Raw genomic sequence first — 15,787 nt, forward strand, 5'->3', positions numbered from 1 at the left:
AATATCAAAAGACGAACAGGTCAAGCAGGTAATGATCAAGTGGGCTTTAGATATTGGAAAAACCATTAACTTATCAGCATGGGAAGAAATATGGAGAAAGAACTGGAAATTTACAGCCTGTGAAGTATTGAGGGAAAACCTAATCAAGATGTTTTATAGATGGTACTTAACACCTACCAAAATAGCTAAGACAAAAACAGATCTGTGCTGGAGGTGTGGTAAAACAGAGGGGACACTTATACATGTTTGGTGGACCTGTGAAAAAATCAAAGCTTCTGGAACACAGTGTATGATGAGCTTAAGAAAATGTTTAAGTGTAACTTTATGAAAAATACAGAAGCTTTTCTACTAGGGATAACGGACACAGGTATAGCAAGAGAAGATCAGAAAATATTCCTCTATGCCAGTGTTTCCCAACCGGTGTTCCGCGGCACACTAGTGTGCCGCGAGATGTTGCCTGGTGTGCTGCGAGCGAGTCCAAAAAAGGTTGGGAAACACTGGTTTCTCTTTCAAAAAGGAAACGTGGGTTAAAGCGGCGCCGCCGCCTCCCACTCACTTTCCTGCTCTGGCTTCCCTAACAGTTTTCCGAGTTGCGTCACTGGATCCAGCCCCCTTTTCCACATGTGACACGGGGCTGGAGGGAGGGAAAGAGGGCTTTACGTCGCGCACAAAGGCAGCCTCCTAGAAGCGCTCTGGGCCGGCGCCGTTTCGCCGAAGGCGCCGGAGGACCCCCACCCTCAGCTCCTTCAGAAAGGAAGCCCCGCCCCTTGGCTCCCTACGCCGCCAGGCAGCTCAGCTGACTGACGAGGACGTTCTGCGGCGGCGGCCGCCGCACAACCACCGCAGTTGCTGGCAGCGTCCACAGCGCAATAAGTAACAGCGTCTGGTGCTGCCAACTCTTTCTCTCTCTCTCCCGCCCCGCCCCCAAGCTCTCGCGCGCCCCGCGTCAACATCGCCGCGCGCAGCTTCCCGAGCTCGAGGCCAGCCGCTGCACGCACGCGCCAGCTCGTCATCGGCTCCGGTTGTTGCCTTTCTCCGCCGAGGTCGGTGGACCCCGAGCCTAGACTTCCTTCCCGCACCCCGCTTTCCGAAGACCGCACACCAGTTGGGCCAGTACATATTCCCCTCCCGTGACTGGAGCGGAATAGCCCTTTCTCTTCTTCCCCAACCCTTGTCGTTGGAGGAGTCCCTCAGTCCCTCGCTTTGCTGCCTCCTCCCCCCCCCCACTCCCAAAGCTTGGAGGTTCCCCGGCAAGGGGGAGGGGAAAAAATTGAAAGTTACACTTTCGTGCGTCCCTCCCGGCGTGACGCTGCGCGCTGACGTCACGGGGCTGTAATGGTGGTGTGCCTCGAGATTTTTTTCATCAAACAAGTGTGCCTTTGCCCAAAAAAGGTTGGGAAACACTGCTCTATGCCACAGGAGCGGCGAGGATCCTAATTGCTAAAAACTGGAAAAAAGAAACTGTGCCAACAAAAAAGGAATGGCAAGATAAACTGTTAGAGTATATTGAACTGGCTAGATTAACCGAGACAGAGATCACACTAGACAAGAGTTTTTAAAAAGCATGGGGAAAATGCAGAGAAAACTTCACAAAACAGTGCCCTAGAATACATACCTGGACTTGTTTCAATTAATGTCTGCAGGAGACTTTGTGGATATTTAGGTTATAATTAGAAAAATCTTAATAATTATTCATAAAGGAAACAGTTTATAAGTAAATGAGGCCAGATACAGGATAAAGGAAGTCTTTTATTTGGTTGTTTGTATTATTGTATGTTATGCCCACTGTGTTATGTTCATGTTTAAAGAGGATGGATTTGTGTATTGGTTGGGAGGGGGTTGTGTAATGTTGTAAATAAAATTCCAATAAATTTTTTTAAAAAAAAAAATTAAAACCACTACTAGACCTAGATGGGCAGGTGTATAAATTTATTTATTTATTCTTATTCTTAAAGTTTGGATCGGCCCCTACAAATATTGCAAAAAATAGCACCTTGCATCAGTCTGCTGTTCTGAGAATTAAAAGGTCTAAGACAGGGGTCAGCAACCTTTTTCAGCCATGGGTCATTCCACTGTCCCTAGGACCTTGTGGGGGCCATACTATATTTTTTTTGGGGGGGGGGGAATCTAAACCAATTCCTATGCCCAGAGAGGCATTTTAAATAAAAGGACACATTCTACTCATGTAAAAACACGCTGATTCCCGGACCGTCTGCCAGCTGGATTCTGAAGGTGACTGGGCCGGATCCGGCCCCCGGGCCTTAGTTTGCCTACTCGTGGCTTATAGCACGGGTGTACAACGCATTGATCCTGAGCCCCCAGTCCATCCTGGGGTTGTTTCTGGTCGATCGCAGGGCCTTTCTCTGCAACCTCTGCTGCTGCCATTCTCCACAGCGCTGCAAGCTTGAGCTGCAAGTCTTGTCCTCCTCCTTCTCTCTCATGCTCCTTCCTCCGAAGCTGGCTTGCCATCCTTCCCGCTGTGCTCTTGGGGGATAGTGTGGTAGGGAGGGGATGCTGCCTTCACAGAGGGAGAGCTGGAGGGAGGAAGGGAGGGATAGAGAGCAGCAGTGGAGCCCCCCACCCTGAAAACCCCGGATGGATACACAGCTTTGTGAAAGAGGCTCTTCCTGAACGAGGACAAATAGAGGGCTGGCAATGGGCAGACGGCAGCGGTGGCGAAACGTCAAGATGTTGCCTGATGTCAGTTTTCCCTTTGGAGGCTTGCTGATTTTGGAGGGTCTCCTCACTGAGGGAGAGACTGGAGGGTTCAGCCCCCCCAGCCCCCTCCCCCGAAAGAGGCAATTGATGAAGCAACAGTTTAATGTTGGAGCTTTCCGTCTCCTGCCAGCAAGTTGCAAAGCGGGCAACAGATCAGGGCGCATTAAAAGCAAGCGACAAATTAGTGAGATGGATAGGGCTCCAACTTACCCTTCGGAGTTGACACCAAAGTAACATCACAAGAGGCAAACATGCCTTCCTAAGCAGCGGAGGGTTTGCTAGGACATTGGCATGGCCTCTTCTCTTTGTTTGGTTCAGATCCTTCTGCCCCCAGGAGGCAGCTGTGCACACGCATTCTGCACTTTTGTCATCAGAAGCCCCTTTCTCCGGGTTGGGGAAACCCTGATGCTGCTAGAAGGTGCTGTCAGAGAACCTCCCGAGCCAGTCCCCTGTGCTTGGTCCCAGAGCTGTGGGGAGCCTCACCAGGAAAAGTGATGGTGGCGGCAGCGGCAGGATGGGACCAAGCAACCATCCTAGCTTGTTGTTTGTGGCCAGAGTAGGGTGTGTGCTGCTGCTGTTGTGTGGGGCTTGAGGGGAGAGAGCTGCTTTAAACTCCCCCCTCCCGCATTGAGTTAGCCACCTCCTTCCACACAAGCACACCCTGCATGCAAGTGTTAATTGGGTCTGTATTTGGATGGTTTGGATGGTGCTGCTGCTGCCCTGAGCAGACAACACAGATATCACTGACCCACTTCAGAGCTTCTTTCTCTAGCCCTGGCTACTGCCCGGAGAAGCAGCACCCGGTGAGAGCTACAGCACACTCCACTAACCCGGCCAATGACCTTCTGGGGTGGGGCAGGTGGGAGAGATCAACAAACAGAACAGTTTGGCCCCGAGGGGGTGTAAAATAAACACAGCTTAAAACAAGTGTCAAGGGAGGGGGCGGGGAGAGTATGTTTAAGTTGAAGAATGACAATGGGTAGATCACTGCCATTTTTTGATACTGAGTAGTAGATCACAACCTATTTGAAGTTGGACTAGTTTTCTATCTTGTGGTAACCTCCTTTCCAACTATGCTCAGAAAGAATGTCCCCGATCCCACCCCCCATAGATATTCTTTTAATTCTTCATGGATGCTGCTCCATTTTTTAAAAAAAAAACTTTTTCGCATCCCCATGTGTGTGATTTCCTTTCCAGTTCTTCCAGCTGCTGTGATTGCATATAGCAGGGGTCAGCAAACCTATTCAGCAGGGGGCCAGTCCACTGTCCCTTGGACCTTGTGGGGGGCCGAACTAGATTTTTTTGGGGGGGAAATAATGAACGAATTCCTATGCCCCACAAAAAACAGCATAAACCTGGTGAACTTTTAATTCCTTACCCCAACAGTTATGGTTCGTGGTTTCCCATTTAATTTGATTTCCAATGTGAGTCAAACTGTATTTTAAACTAATCGTTTGATATTATGTTTTTTAAAATAATCATTTGATATTGTATTTTTAATGTATTATATATTTGAGCCCGGTCTTGGCTGGCTGGGGTATAACATTATTTCTTCTTCTTCTTCTTCTTCTTCTTCTTCTTCTTCTTCTTCTTCTTCTTCTTCTTCTTCTCCTCCTCCTCCTCCTCCTCCTCCTCTTCTCTGGATCAGCTCCTACAAATATTGCAAAAATAGCACCCCGCACCACTCTCCTGTTATGAGAATTATAAGGTCTAAGACATGGGTAGGCAAACTAAGGCCCGGGGGCTGGATCTGGCCCAATCGCTTTCTCAATCCAGCCCGCGGACTGTCCAGGAATCAGCGTGTTTTGACACAAGTAGAATGTGTCCTTTTATTTAAAATGCATCTCTGGGTGATTTGTGGGGCATAGGAATTTGTTCATCGTCATCATTATTATTATTATTTCAAAATATAGTCCGGCCCCCCACAAGGTCTGAGGGACAGTGGACCAGCCCCCCATCCACCCTAACCCTTTTTAAAAAATAAAGCAGCTGTAATAGTAATATCTCAAGGCAGCCCTGTTTAGGGAAGTTTTTAATGATTGACATTTTAATGTATTTTTAATCTTTGTTGGAAACCGCCCAGAGTGGCTGGAGAATAAGTAGTAACAACAACAACAACAACAACAACATATTATTATTATTATTATTATTATTTGGTAGGGAGTCGCCCAAAGTGGCTGAGGAAACCCAGCCAGATGGGTGGGGTATAAATTATTATTATTAGATGATGTTGATTTTTATGGGCTGGTTTTGGGGCAGGTTCCTTTGCCAAGCAGCCTCTCGTTTTGAAGAATGAATCCAATAAAAGGTAAAGGTACCCCTGCCCGTACGGGCCAGTCTTGACAGACTCTGGGGTTGTGCGCCCATCTCACTCAAGAGGCCGGGGGCCAGCGCTGTCCGGAGACACTTCCGGGTCACGTGGCCAGCGTGACGAAGCTGCATCTGGCGAGCCAGCGCAGCACACGGAAATGCCGTTTACCTTCCCGCCAGTAAGCGGTCCCTATTTATCTACTTGCACCCGGGGGTGCTTTCGAACTGCTAGGTTGGCAGGCGCTGGGACCGAGCAACGGGAGCGCACCCCGCCGCAGGGATTCGAACCGCCGACCTTTCGATCGGCAAGTCCTAGGCACTGAGGCTTTTACCCACAGCGCCACCCGCGTCCCTAATGAATCCAATAACAACACTAATAAGCAAACTCAATAAAAAAATATTGCCAAAAAAACAGAAGAAACGCTCCAAGTCAGTGATTTTCATTTTTATTTGTCCGACACTTATCTGGAAATAGAAGCCGTTACAGTGAGCAAGCAGAAAGAAACACAACGGGAGGAAAGACCCCTTCTTCCCTCGCCTTTTTAAAAACTACACACAGTGGTTAACCTTTTCAGGACATCTTCTTCTGGCGGAAAGCGAAAGCTCAACTCCCTAGTTTACTCCCAAGTAGATGTGTAGCCTTTCTCCACCGGCGGCAAAATTCAGAATTCTTCGCCATAAAAAGAAAGCGCCGGGCACGGGGGCAACTAAATGCTTCTCGTCAATATTATTATCTGTATCTAGAGAATCGATATAACCCAGCCCATAATAAGCCCAAATGAAGGGAACTGGTGCTGCAAAGATTGAAGATTTAACCTCAGGGCCCGGGACAAATGCTTCTTGCTGATATTATCTATATATAGATCATCGATACAATCCAGCCCATACTAAGCTCAAACGAAGGCAACTGACGCTGCAAAGATTTAAGGGTTGACCCCAGGGCTCGGGTGACTAAATGCTTCTTGCTGATATCTATATATAAATAATCGATATAATCCAGCCCATATTAAGCCCAAACAAAGGGAACTGCAAAGGTTTAAGCACAGCTCAGGGCGCCGTACCTGAGGATCAAATTCGGAATACAACGAAAGGCGCGTGAGGCCGGCCACAGATATAAATTATTGGCACGGATCCATGTGCAGCACCACCGCGAGCACGGAAAATGCACCACTCTTAATCTTTTTGGCGTTGGGCAGGGAAGCAATTTGGAAAACAACCCATCAGATACAAGCTTTGCCCTCAAATCAATCATTTTATAGGCTAAAAGCTGGTCAACGATACTTTGGATGTGAAAAAGGAGGTTTGCGCTCGACCGTGGTATTTCCAAAAAGCTTGCCGAAGTCAGGCGGAAACCCATACTTACCTGGAAGAGCTGCATTTGACAAAGTCAAAGCGCCGGCGGCCCAGCACATAATTGTTCCATCAACTGAGAAGCGCACGTCCGAATGCGCCAACCTGGGCAAAAACCAACGCTCTTCTATTCAGTTTTCAGCCTTGATGGCGGTGTGCAGGCCTGCGCCCCTGTACATAATTTGATGCCTCCCTGGAAGGATGCGCGGTTTGGCACCGGGTTGCTATCCTCCCCCCCACTTTACGCATTTTTTTGGCGCAGTCAACCCGGTGTGAATTGCAGCTGAAAAAGCCAAAACTTAAATTGCATTTGCTTTTTCCCTGCAATCGACCCGGCGTGAATTGAAGCTGAAAGAAACAAAACTTTAGGTCTTAAATTGTGCTTGCTTTTTCTGCACAGTCGACCCGGCATAAATTGAAGCAAAAAACAAACAACAGTAGCCCCAGAGAGAAGTCCAAGATTAAGAAAGCGGATGTTGGTTTGAGTGGTTTATAAAACCCGTAAAAGCTGCGGCGCGTTTATCCCTTCCATCAACCTTGGAAGAAGGATGCGGACTTAAAATGCTGTTAAAAGAGAGCCACTGACGGACCAAGAGGAATTCTTAACAATGTTATCTTTAAAAGCTCCAGATTTGTGTAGGAAGGGGGGGGGGGGAGAGAAAAGAGACTTGTTCATGGGAAATCCGAATCAACTGACCATCTGTTCACGCCTCCCCGCGGCAAGAAGATCCAGAAAAGAGGGTTTTTTCAGGGGGTCGAAAATTGCTGGCCTCCCCGTCATGCAAGAACTAGAGTCACCGGTTGCCACCCAAATCACATCCTTGGCTCCCGCTTCCCTCTGCTCCGGAAGGAGGGACATATCCTGAAGGATTTATATTCCGTGGCTCCGGATCTTTAGGCTGATTCCCCAGTCTCGGCGGGCTTGAGGATGTGGTCTGGTTTGTGGCCGGCGGAGAAGTGGTCCCACATCAGGAGGTAGAGCCGCTCCAGTTCCAGGGTGTACTGCTTGGTGTTGAAGAGGGGGCTGGATATCCTCTGCTTCCACACCTTGCCGCGGATCTTCTTCAGGCTACGTGAGAAAAACGTTCGTTTATTATTAATTAATTATTAGTAATCCATTTATTAATCAACATTTCATTGATTTTCCCGAAAAGAAAAGGAAAAAACAGGGGAAATCACAAACAAATTAAACGGTAATTTGGGTGGGGTCAACCTCCCTCCGCTCCCCCCTCAGTTCCATTCTAATACTTGTATATTTATTATTGCAAAAAGGAAACATTCCTCCAATTGTCCAAATTAAGAGGATGCCAGCAAGGTGGAACCTTTCTGTAAAACAAGAATTTTACGAATCCCAAAAGGAATCCCCCCCTTGGTTCCTTTCTAATATACGTGTTCATGCACGTCCATAAAATCCAATATACCGTATTATTTTTCTATCTATGAGACGCCCCCCATTTTTGCAGCAACAACCAATTGCCAGTCCACCCTCGGCACTATCTATGTATAAGATGCCTGTCTTTAGCACCTGCTCTTTGCAAACTGTTGTTGTTGTTGTTGATGATGATAATAATCATAATCATAATGATAATAATGAGAGCCAGTGTGGTGTAGTGGTAACGGCGGTAGTCACGTAATCTGGGGAACCGGGTTCGTGTCTCCGCTCCTCCACAAGCAGCTGCTGGGTGACTTTGGGCCAGTCACACTTCTCTGAAGTCTCCCAGCCCCACTCACCTCACAGAGTGTTTGTTGTGGGGAAGGGAAAGGAGATTGTTAGCCGCTTGGAGACTCCTGAAGAGGAGTGAAAGGCGGGATATCAAATCCAAACTCTTCTTCTTCTTCTAATGAAGATGAAGTATGCAAAGAGCATGTCTCAATGAGTGCCTGTCTTTAGCAACTGCTCTTTGCAAACGGAAGCGTGGCACTGAAATTGGAAGCGTGGCACTCAAAACGGAGTACGTTTGGCTTCCAGAAAAAGTCCACAAACCAGAACACTTCCTTCTGAGTTTGCAGCGTTTAGCTTCTGGGTCGTTTGAGTGCCAAGGCGTTTGAGCACCAAGGTGCCACTGTATTCTAGGAAGATTTTTCTCCAAAGAAACATGATGCTGAATGCTACCTTCGGGTTTCGTGAGCTGCACAACCAACGCCGCGGCCTCTCTCAACCCCAGTTGCATGTCTACTTACTATTCTGGATCGGTCCCCAGTTTCACGGCGACGTCTTCGTATTCCTGTCGACTCTTCGCGATGAGCTCGGGGCACCCGAGGCAAGTGAGCTGGGAGGCAGCGACGCGTGAGGCGAGGGTTTCCCCTGCAAAACGGAGGGCAGCAGGTCATACAAAGCTCCGTTGCAAGCATGGTCTGTCCTCATCTTGTTGAGCAAACTAAGTGCCAGGGGCTGGATCCAGCCCAATCGCCTTCTTAATCCAGCCCGCGGACATGTGTTTTGACACGAGTAGAATGTGTTCTTTTATTTCAAATGCATCTCTGGATGATTTGTGGGGAATAGGAATTCGTTCATTTCTTTTTTCCAAAATATATTCCGGACCCCCACAAGGTATGAGGGACAGTGGACCAGGCCCCTGCTGAAATAGTTTGCTGACCCCTGCCCTATCCTCTATTCCTAACTCCTATCTCTAGCCCCTATCCCTATTTCTAAGCCCCTAACCCTAAGCCCTATCCCTAATCCCTGCCGACAAAGTTTGCAGACCCCTGTTGTTGAGGAACATCTTCTTGGTGGATTAAGGGAAGGGCCCAAGTAGAAGTGCCCATTGCCCAAACTAGATAACCCAAGTCTTCCTTCCTTCCCACTAGCGTAACCATCTGGCTCACAACCAAGCCCTTGGGATACATAGGCCAACCTCCTGACCATCCCCCAGAACACCCCCCTGGTGGGAATCTCAGGTCCAACTCAAAGCAACATGTCTCAGCACCCAATACCAGAACAATATGCATAATCATTGTAATCATCACAGTATTGACTCGAGTTGCCATCTCACCTGGCATGGTCACCATGGGGGTTCCAGCCCAGAGGACATCCATCCCGGTGGTGTGGCCATTGCAAAGGGGGGTGTCCAGGCAGACGTCGGCCAGCTGCCCCCTCCTCACATGCTCCTCTTTGGGGGCGACCGGAGAGAAGATGATCCGGTTCTGGGGGAGGCCCATGTTCTGTGCATACTGCTGGATGTTTGGTTCCCCCACAGCTGGGAAACGCAGCAGCCACAGGACGCTGTTTGGGACACGTTTCAGAATCTGCAAGTAATAGCAATAACATTAACAATAACAATAATAATTTATTATTTCTACCCCGCTCATCCGGCTGGGTTTCCCCAGCCACTCTGGGTGGCTGCCAACCAAATATTAAACAGAATAAAACATCAAACATTAAAAGCTTCCCTAAAGAGGGATGCCTTCAGATGTCTCCTAAAAGTCTGATAGTTTATTTCTTTGACATCTGATGGGAAAGGGAGCCACCACTGAGAAGGCCCTCTGTCTGGTTCCCTGTAACCTCACTTCTCGCATGGAGGGAACCACCAGAAGGACCTTGGGTGAGGGACCCCGGAGTCCAGGGTGGAGATGCTCCTTCAGGTGGGGTCTTATCCTGCGTCCCAGACGGAGCTGCCCTGGACACAGAATGGACAGAGGTGAGTCCAAAATGACTCCCAGGCTGCGCACCTGGTCCTTTAGGGACAGTTACCCCGTTCAGAACCAGGGAGTCCTCCACACCAGCCTCTCCCCTGTCCCCTAAGTACAGGACTTCTGTCTTGTCAGGATTCAACCTTAATCCGTTAGCCACCATCCATCCTCCAACTGCCTCCAGACACTCACACAGGACCTTCACTGGTTCAGATATGAAGGAGAGGTAGAGCTGATCCGCATACTGATGGAAACACCCAGCCCCAAATCCCCTGGTGATCTTTCCCGGTGCATTCATATCAATGTTAAAAAGCATGGGGGAAGAGGCACCCCACAAGTGAGAGCCCAGGGGTCTGAACGCTCATTCCCCCCCCCCCCACTTTCTGGATGTAGCCCAGGAGGAAGGAGCAGAACTACTGTATAACAGTGCCCCCAGCTCCCAGCCCCTCTAGACGGTCCAGAAGGATGTTATGGTTGATGGTATCAAAGTCCGCCGAGAAATGCAGCAGAACCAATAAATAATAATAAAAAAATATTTATACCCCGCCCTCATTGGCCAAGGCCAGGCTCAGGGCGGCTAACACCAAATATAAATTACAATAAAATGTAATAGAAAAAAACCCCAATGAATTAAAATACGGCTTAAAATACAGCCTCATTTTAGTAGTAGCCCATAAATCAAGACTATAAAGGGAGGAAACATCAGCTATTCACCCGAGCTAGCTATCCATGCTGGATGGGCCAGCAAAAAAGCCACGGGAAAATTTATATGCCAAATCCCATAGGTGTCAGAGTGAGTCTAAGCCGAAGGCCAGGCGGAACAGCTCCGTCTGGCAGGCACTGCGGAAAGATGTCAAATCCCGCAGGGCCCTGGTCTCTTGTGACAGAGCGTTCCACCAAGTTGGGGCTAGAGCTGAAAAGGCCCTGGCCCTAGTTGAGACCAATCTAACCACCTTGTGGCTCGGGACCTCCAAAGTGTTGTTATTTGTGGACCTTAAGGTCCTCTGCGGGGCATACCAGGAGAGGCGGTCCTGTAGGTACGAGGGTTCTAGGCCACATAGGACTTTAAAGGTCAAAACCATCACCTTAAACCTGACCCTGTACTCCACCGGGAGCCAGTGCAGTGGCTGAATGTGATCCCGCAGTGAGGACCCCGTAAGGAGCCTCACCGCGGCATTCTGCACCTGCTGGACTTTCTGGGTCAGCTTCAAGGGCATAGCGCGAGTTAAAATAATCAAGCCTGGAGGTGACCATCGCATGGATCACTGGCCAGATCAGGGCGAGAAAGGTAAGGAACCAATTCCTTAATATGGCGGAGGTGGAAAAATGCCACCTTGGCTGTGGCTGCAACCTGCGCCTCCATGGAAAGAGAGGCATCAAAGGTTACACCCAAGCTCTTGACAGAAGGCTCTGGCACTAATTGCGCCCCCGCAAGAGATGGGAGTTGGCCCCCCAACCCCATGTTGTCCTGACCCAGCCAGAGGACCTCTGTCTTCGAAGGATTTAACTTCAACTGGCTCCCATGCAGCCACCCAGCCATGGCTTCCAAGCATCTGGTCAGTGTGTCTGGGGCCGAGTCAGGGCCGTCCATTGACAGATAAAGCTGGGTGTCATCAGCATATTGACGACAACTCAGCCCTAAACTCCGGACAATCTGGGCAAGGGGGCACATAAAGATAATGAAAAGCATCGGGGAAAGGATTGTGCCCTGCGGCACTCCACACAACAAGGAGTGCCGCAGCGACAACTCCCTTCCTGGATGTTTCATCCAGAAACCTACCAAAATGTTCGGTAACCGCTCTCTCAATTACCTTACCTAGGTACGGAAGATTCGAAACCGGGCGGTAATTGGATAGATCTAAAGGATCTAGAGATGTTTTCTTTAAGAGGAGACACACCATTGCTTCCTTCAACTCCCCTGGGAAAGTCCCTGTGCCAGATTGATGATCTCACCCGGGGGCTGCACCTCGTCTGGACATGCTCTAATCAGCCAGGACAGGCACAGGTCAAGGGGGCAAGTGGTGGGCCTTCCAGCTCAGAGGAATCTGTCTACATCGGCAAGGAGAAACAGTTTTCACCTTTGTCCCTAGCCCCCTGGAGATCCTTGATCGGCGCGACCAAGGCAGTTTCAGTCCCATGATGAATTGGAAAGGATCCAAATGGTCTGCATCCTCCAGGCGTGCCTGGAGTTGTTCTGCAACCACCCACTCAATCCCCTTGCCCAAGAATGGAAGATTTGAGACTGGGTGATAGTTGGCCATATTGGCCGGGTCCAAATATGTTTTTTAAGAAGCAATTTAATGACTGCCTCTTTCAGTGGTCCTCACAGAGGGAAGCATTTGCCACCCAGTGGATCCCATTGCCCAGCCCTTCCTGGCTCGCTTTTATGAGCCAGGATGGGCAAGGATCAAGGAGACAGGTGGTTGGTTTCACTCGTCTAAGCGAGTGGAACAGATTGGAATTGATTCATACAACTCGACTAGACAGGACTCTTAGCTCTCTCCCGCCCCATCCCTGATCCCACAGTGGAGTCTATCCCTTTCTGAATCTGAGCGACTTTATCTGCAAAAAACTTTCCAAAATCATTGCAGGAGATCTTGGGGTCTTTCCCAGGCCCCGGTGGCAAAGGTGGTTCTGTGAAATTGTGAACCACCTGAGTCTCCTCCTGCTGTTTTCTGCAGATGCAATGGGGTGGTGAAGTAAGTCCTCTTCGTCGTCACCACTCAGTAGGCTCGACGTTGAGCTCTAACCCGTGTCTGGTCCGATTCAGAATGAGTTTTCCGCCACCGGCGCTCTAGCCATCTCAGCGATTGTTTCATCACCCTCAGCTCTGGGGAAAACCATGGGGCTGTCCGGGCTCCATGCAATCGGAGAGGGCGCTTCAGAGCCAGGCGGTTGATAGCCCTGATTAACTCCGCATTCCAGCAGCACCCCAGGAAATCAGCTGAAAGGCCATCAGCATGGGAGGACCATCCGAATCAGTTTCGCCTCCTTGCAGAGGGGAACCAAACTAGGGGTCTCCAGGAGAACATCCACCATGACCTGAATCAGCTTGGCCAGGGAATCTTGGTGCAGCGGGGAGGTCGGTACACCAAAAGGAATTCTGTACTGCCCCTATTGCCCAGCTTCCAGAACATGCACTCAGAGGACTGGGTCTTCCCAAGTGGGCGCCCAGTGTGACTTCTGATTCGCCGCAGGGAGCTACTCACATTGGCCCACATCTGCAGGGTGGCTGGGTCAATCTTGTAAAGCTGGTTGAAGTTGCAGTAGACGACAGAGTCCTCCGGCAGCCCGTACTGGGAGCGGGTGGTGACGATGATGGTGCGTGGCACCTCCTCACCCGTCGCCGCCTTGTTGTTGATCTGAAAGAGAAGCCAGAAAGGAAAGATCGGAAGGAAGCTCAAGGGGCAGAGCTTTGACTCAACACTATGCAGCGTCAGATCAGAACCCAATCAATAGGCCAGAACGTTTATTTATTGACCATATTGGCTGTCTCTCACTGATTTCACTCTGGCAACTTCTGCCTTTGGTGATTGGACATGAACCCAATCAATAGGCAAGAACTTTTATTTATTGGAAATAGAGGACACCATGGTGTCCTATTAGAAACATTAGAAACAACAGCGTGCGGGGGGGGGGGGATAAATATGGGCACTAAATGGGTTACATATAGAGGTGGGGTGAGGGGTGGTGGATGGTGATGGGAAAAGGAATTATTTGTGGGATTGAGTGTAAGTATATCTGAACACTTTTAAGGATTGTATGAAATGTATGTTTGTATGCTTGTATATAATAAAAAAAAAATTAAAAAAATCGGTTATGATTAAATGGGCACAAGAGATGGGACACAATATCCAGATGGAAGAATGGGGAAAACGATGGAAGGATGAGATAAAATTGACAGCATGTGTGGTGGTTAAAGAAAATTATATGAAAAGGATGTCTAGATGGTATTTAGCTCCAGTTAAATTAGCAAAGGAAAGCAAGTGTTGGAAATGCAAAACAATAGAAGGGATATTTTTCAGATGGGGTGGGATTATAAAATTATAAAGAATTATTGGGAAATTATCTATAATGAAATCAAAAAGATTTTTAAAATAACTTTTGTTTAAAAGTTACTGTCAGGGGCTCAGGAGCAGAGGCGCAGGGGAGAGAGGAAATGGAGAGCGAAGGGGAAGAATCTGAGGGCAGCGGGGGGCAGAATGACAGTGACCCGAGAGATTCCATAAGCCTCTCCAGTGAATCAGAAGATTCCCAGAAGGGAGCGCCGATGGCCAGGGCAAGTGGGGTCCCAGGGGGGACACACCAGAAGCAGGGGGCCAGCGGAGACTCCCAAAGCAGTAGCTGGAAATCAGGACCAGCTTCCCCACCAGAGCGTAGTGGGGGGGAAGAGCCCCATAGGTCAGAGTCAGCGTCTCCTCTGGCAAGCAGGGAGGAGGAGTCAGACCCAGCTAGCATCCCCGAAGAGGGAAGCAGCGACAGGAGCAGTATAACGGTCAGAAGGAAGGTGGCAGGCTGGGCGCGTGCACCAAGTTCAAATGTACAGGCGCGCGGGACAGCAGAAAGCCCGGATAGGGAACCAGGTCCTAAAGCTCGCCGGAGGGAGGGGGAAGACTCAGGGGACTCAGCGTCAGAAGAGTCTAGGAAGGGCAGGACCTCGGCGGACAAGCGGACCCAGAGGAGGAGGGAGCAGAGGAAGAGGTGGAGCAAGGCTAGGGTCTTAAACTGGTGTCTGGGGGGAGGAGACTCAGATGGAGCTTCAGCGGTCTAGGGTTTGAGACGTAGAGCTGCGCGCCATGGCTGTAAAAGAGAAACTGAACTTCAATAAAGACTATTTTATATAACAACGGACTGGCGTTGGTCCTCTGTGAGCTGGGACCTGAGGCAGCTCTGACAGTTACTATCTTGGCTGTCTCTCATCACAGACCCAGTTCCACAGTTGCTGCTCACCATGAACCAACGCTGGCAGTATTAGCAGCAGATCTCTTTTATGCTTCAGGTGATATTTCATTCTTTTGCCAATCGTGCTGTTTTAAATATGCACTTTATATTCGACTACTTCAGTAATGATATTGTTTTAAATCTTAAGATTTTTTAAACTTTGCTGCATTAAATGTGTGCAATCTATGGATAAATAATAACAGTAACAGTAACAACAGTAACAACAACAACAACAACAACAACAACAACAACAACAACAACAACAAGAAGAATAATAATTTATTATTTCTACCCCGTCCATCTGGCTGGGTTTCCCCAGCCACTCTGGGCGACTCTCAACAGAACATCGAAAACAGAATAAAATATCAAAAAAACATCAGTTGTCTTTTAAAAGTCAGATAGCTTTAAAAACATCAGTTGTCTTTTTAAAGTCAGATAGCTGCTTATTTCCTTGACATCTAATGAGAGGGCATTCCACAGTGTGGGCGCCAGCACCGAGAAGGCCCTCTACCTGGAATACTTTACACCTGACTTTATTCCGTGCTCTTTTATCCTGGAGTGCTTAATTTGATGTTTTAACATCAACTGCTTTGGGATTTCCCCCCTTAAAAACATAAAGCAGTATAGAAATAAAAAGAGGAACATTGAATAACAACACTAGGCCTTTTCAAGCCCCTGCATTTTGGTTATTTGCGAATGGTGCTATTTTATGAAGTAACTCCTTTTTATTTAATTTGCATCCAAGTTGCTATAGATTACACTGAACTCTTAAAAGATTTAAAGCGGGCATGTCCAACTTCCAAGGGACTGAAATCTATTTCCACTATTAAAACAAAAC

At 48.6% G+C, this 15,787-nt stretch overlaps 1 protein-coding gene across 7 annotated transcripts in view; it reads right to left on the minus strand.

Annotated features, from left to right (window-relative positions):
* Nucleotides 1-5,458: 5,458 nt before the first annotated feature.
* Nucleotides 5,459-15,787, minus strand: part of LOC114588797 (UDP-N-acetylglucosamine--peptide N-acetylglucosaminyltransferase 110 kDa subunit) — a 75,467-nt gene continuing 65,138 nt past the window's right edge. For 6 of the 7 annotated variants that reach the window (XM_077922480.1, XM_077922482.1, XM_077922481.1 and 3 more), the window contains 4 exons: nucleotides 13,218-13,370; nucleotides 9,372-9,624; nucleotides 8,560-8,683; nucleotides 5,459-7,447 (listed from right to left, as the gene is read on the minus strand). In XM_077922480.1, coding sequence (XP_077778606.1) covers nucleotides 7,273-7,447; nucleotides 8,560-8,683; nucleotides 9,372-9,624; nucleotides 13,218-13,370 — 705 coding nt within the window. In that variant the 3' untranslated portion in view covers nucleotides 5,459-7,272. The remainder of the gene's footprint in view (nucleotides 7,448-8,559; nucleotides 8,684-9,371; nucleotides 9,625-13,217; nucleotides 13,371-15,787) is intronic. The other variant, XM_077922485.1, reaches the window with a different exon arrangement.

This window comes from Podarcis muralis, chromosome Z, assembly GCF_964188315.1.
Source record: "Podarcis muralis chromosome Z, rPodMur119.hap1.1, whole genome shotgun sequence".
Classification (NCBI taxonomy): Eukaryota; Metazoa; Chordata; class Lepidosauria; order Squamata; family Lacertidae; genus Podarcis; species Podarcis muralis.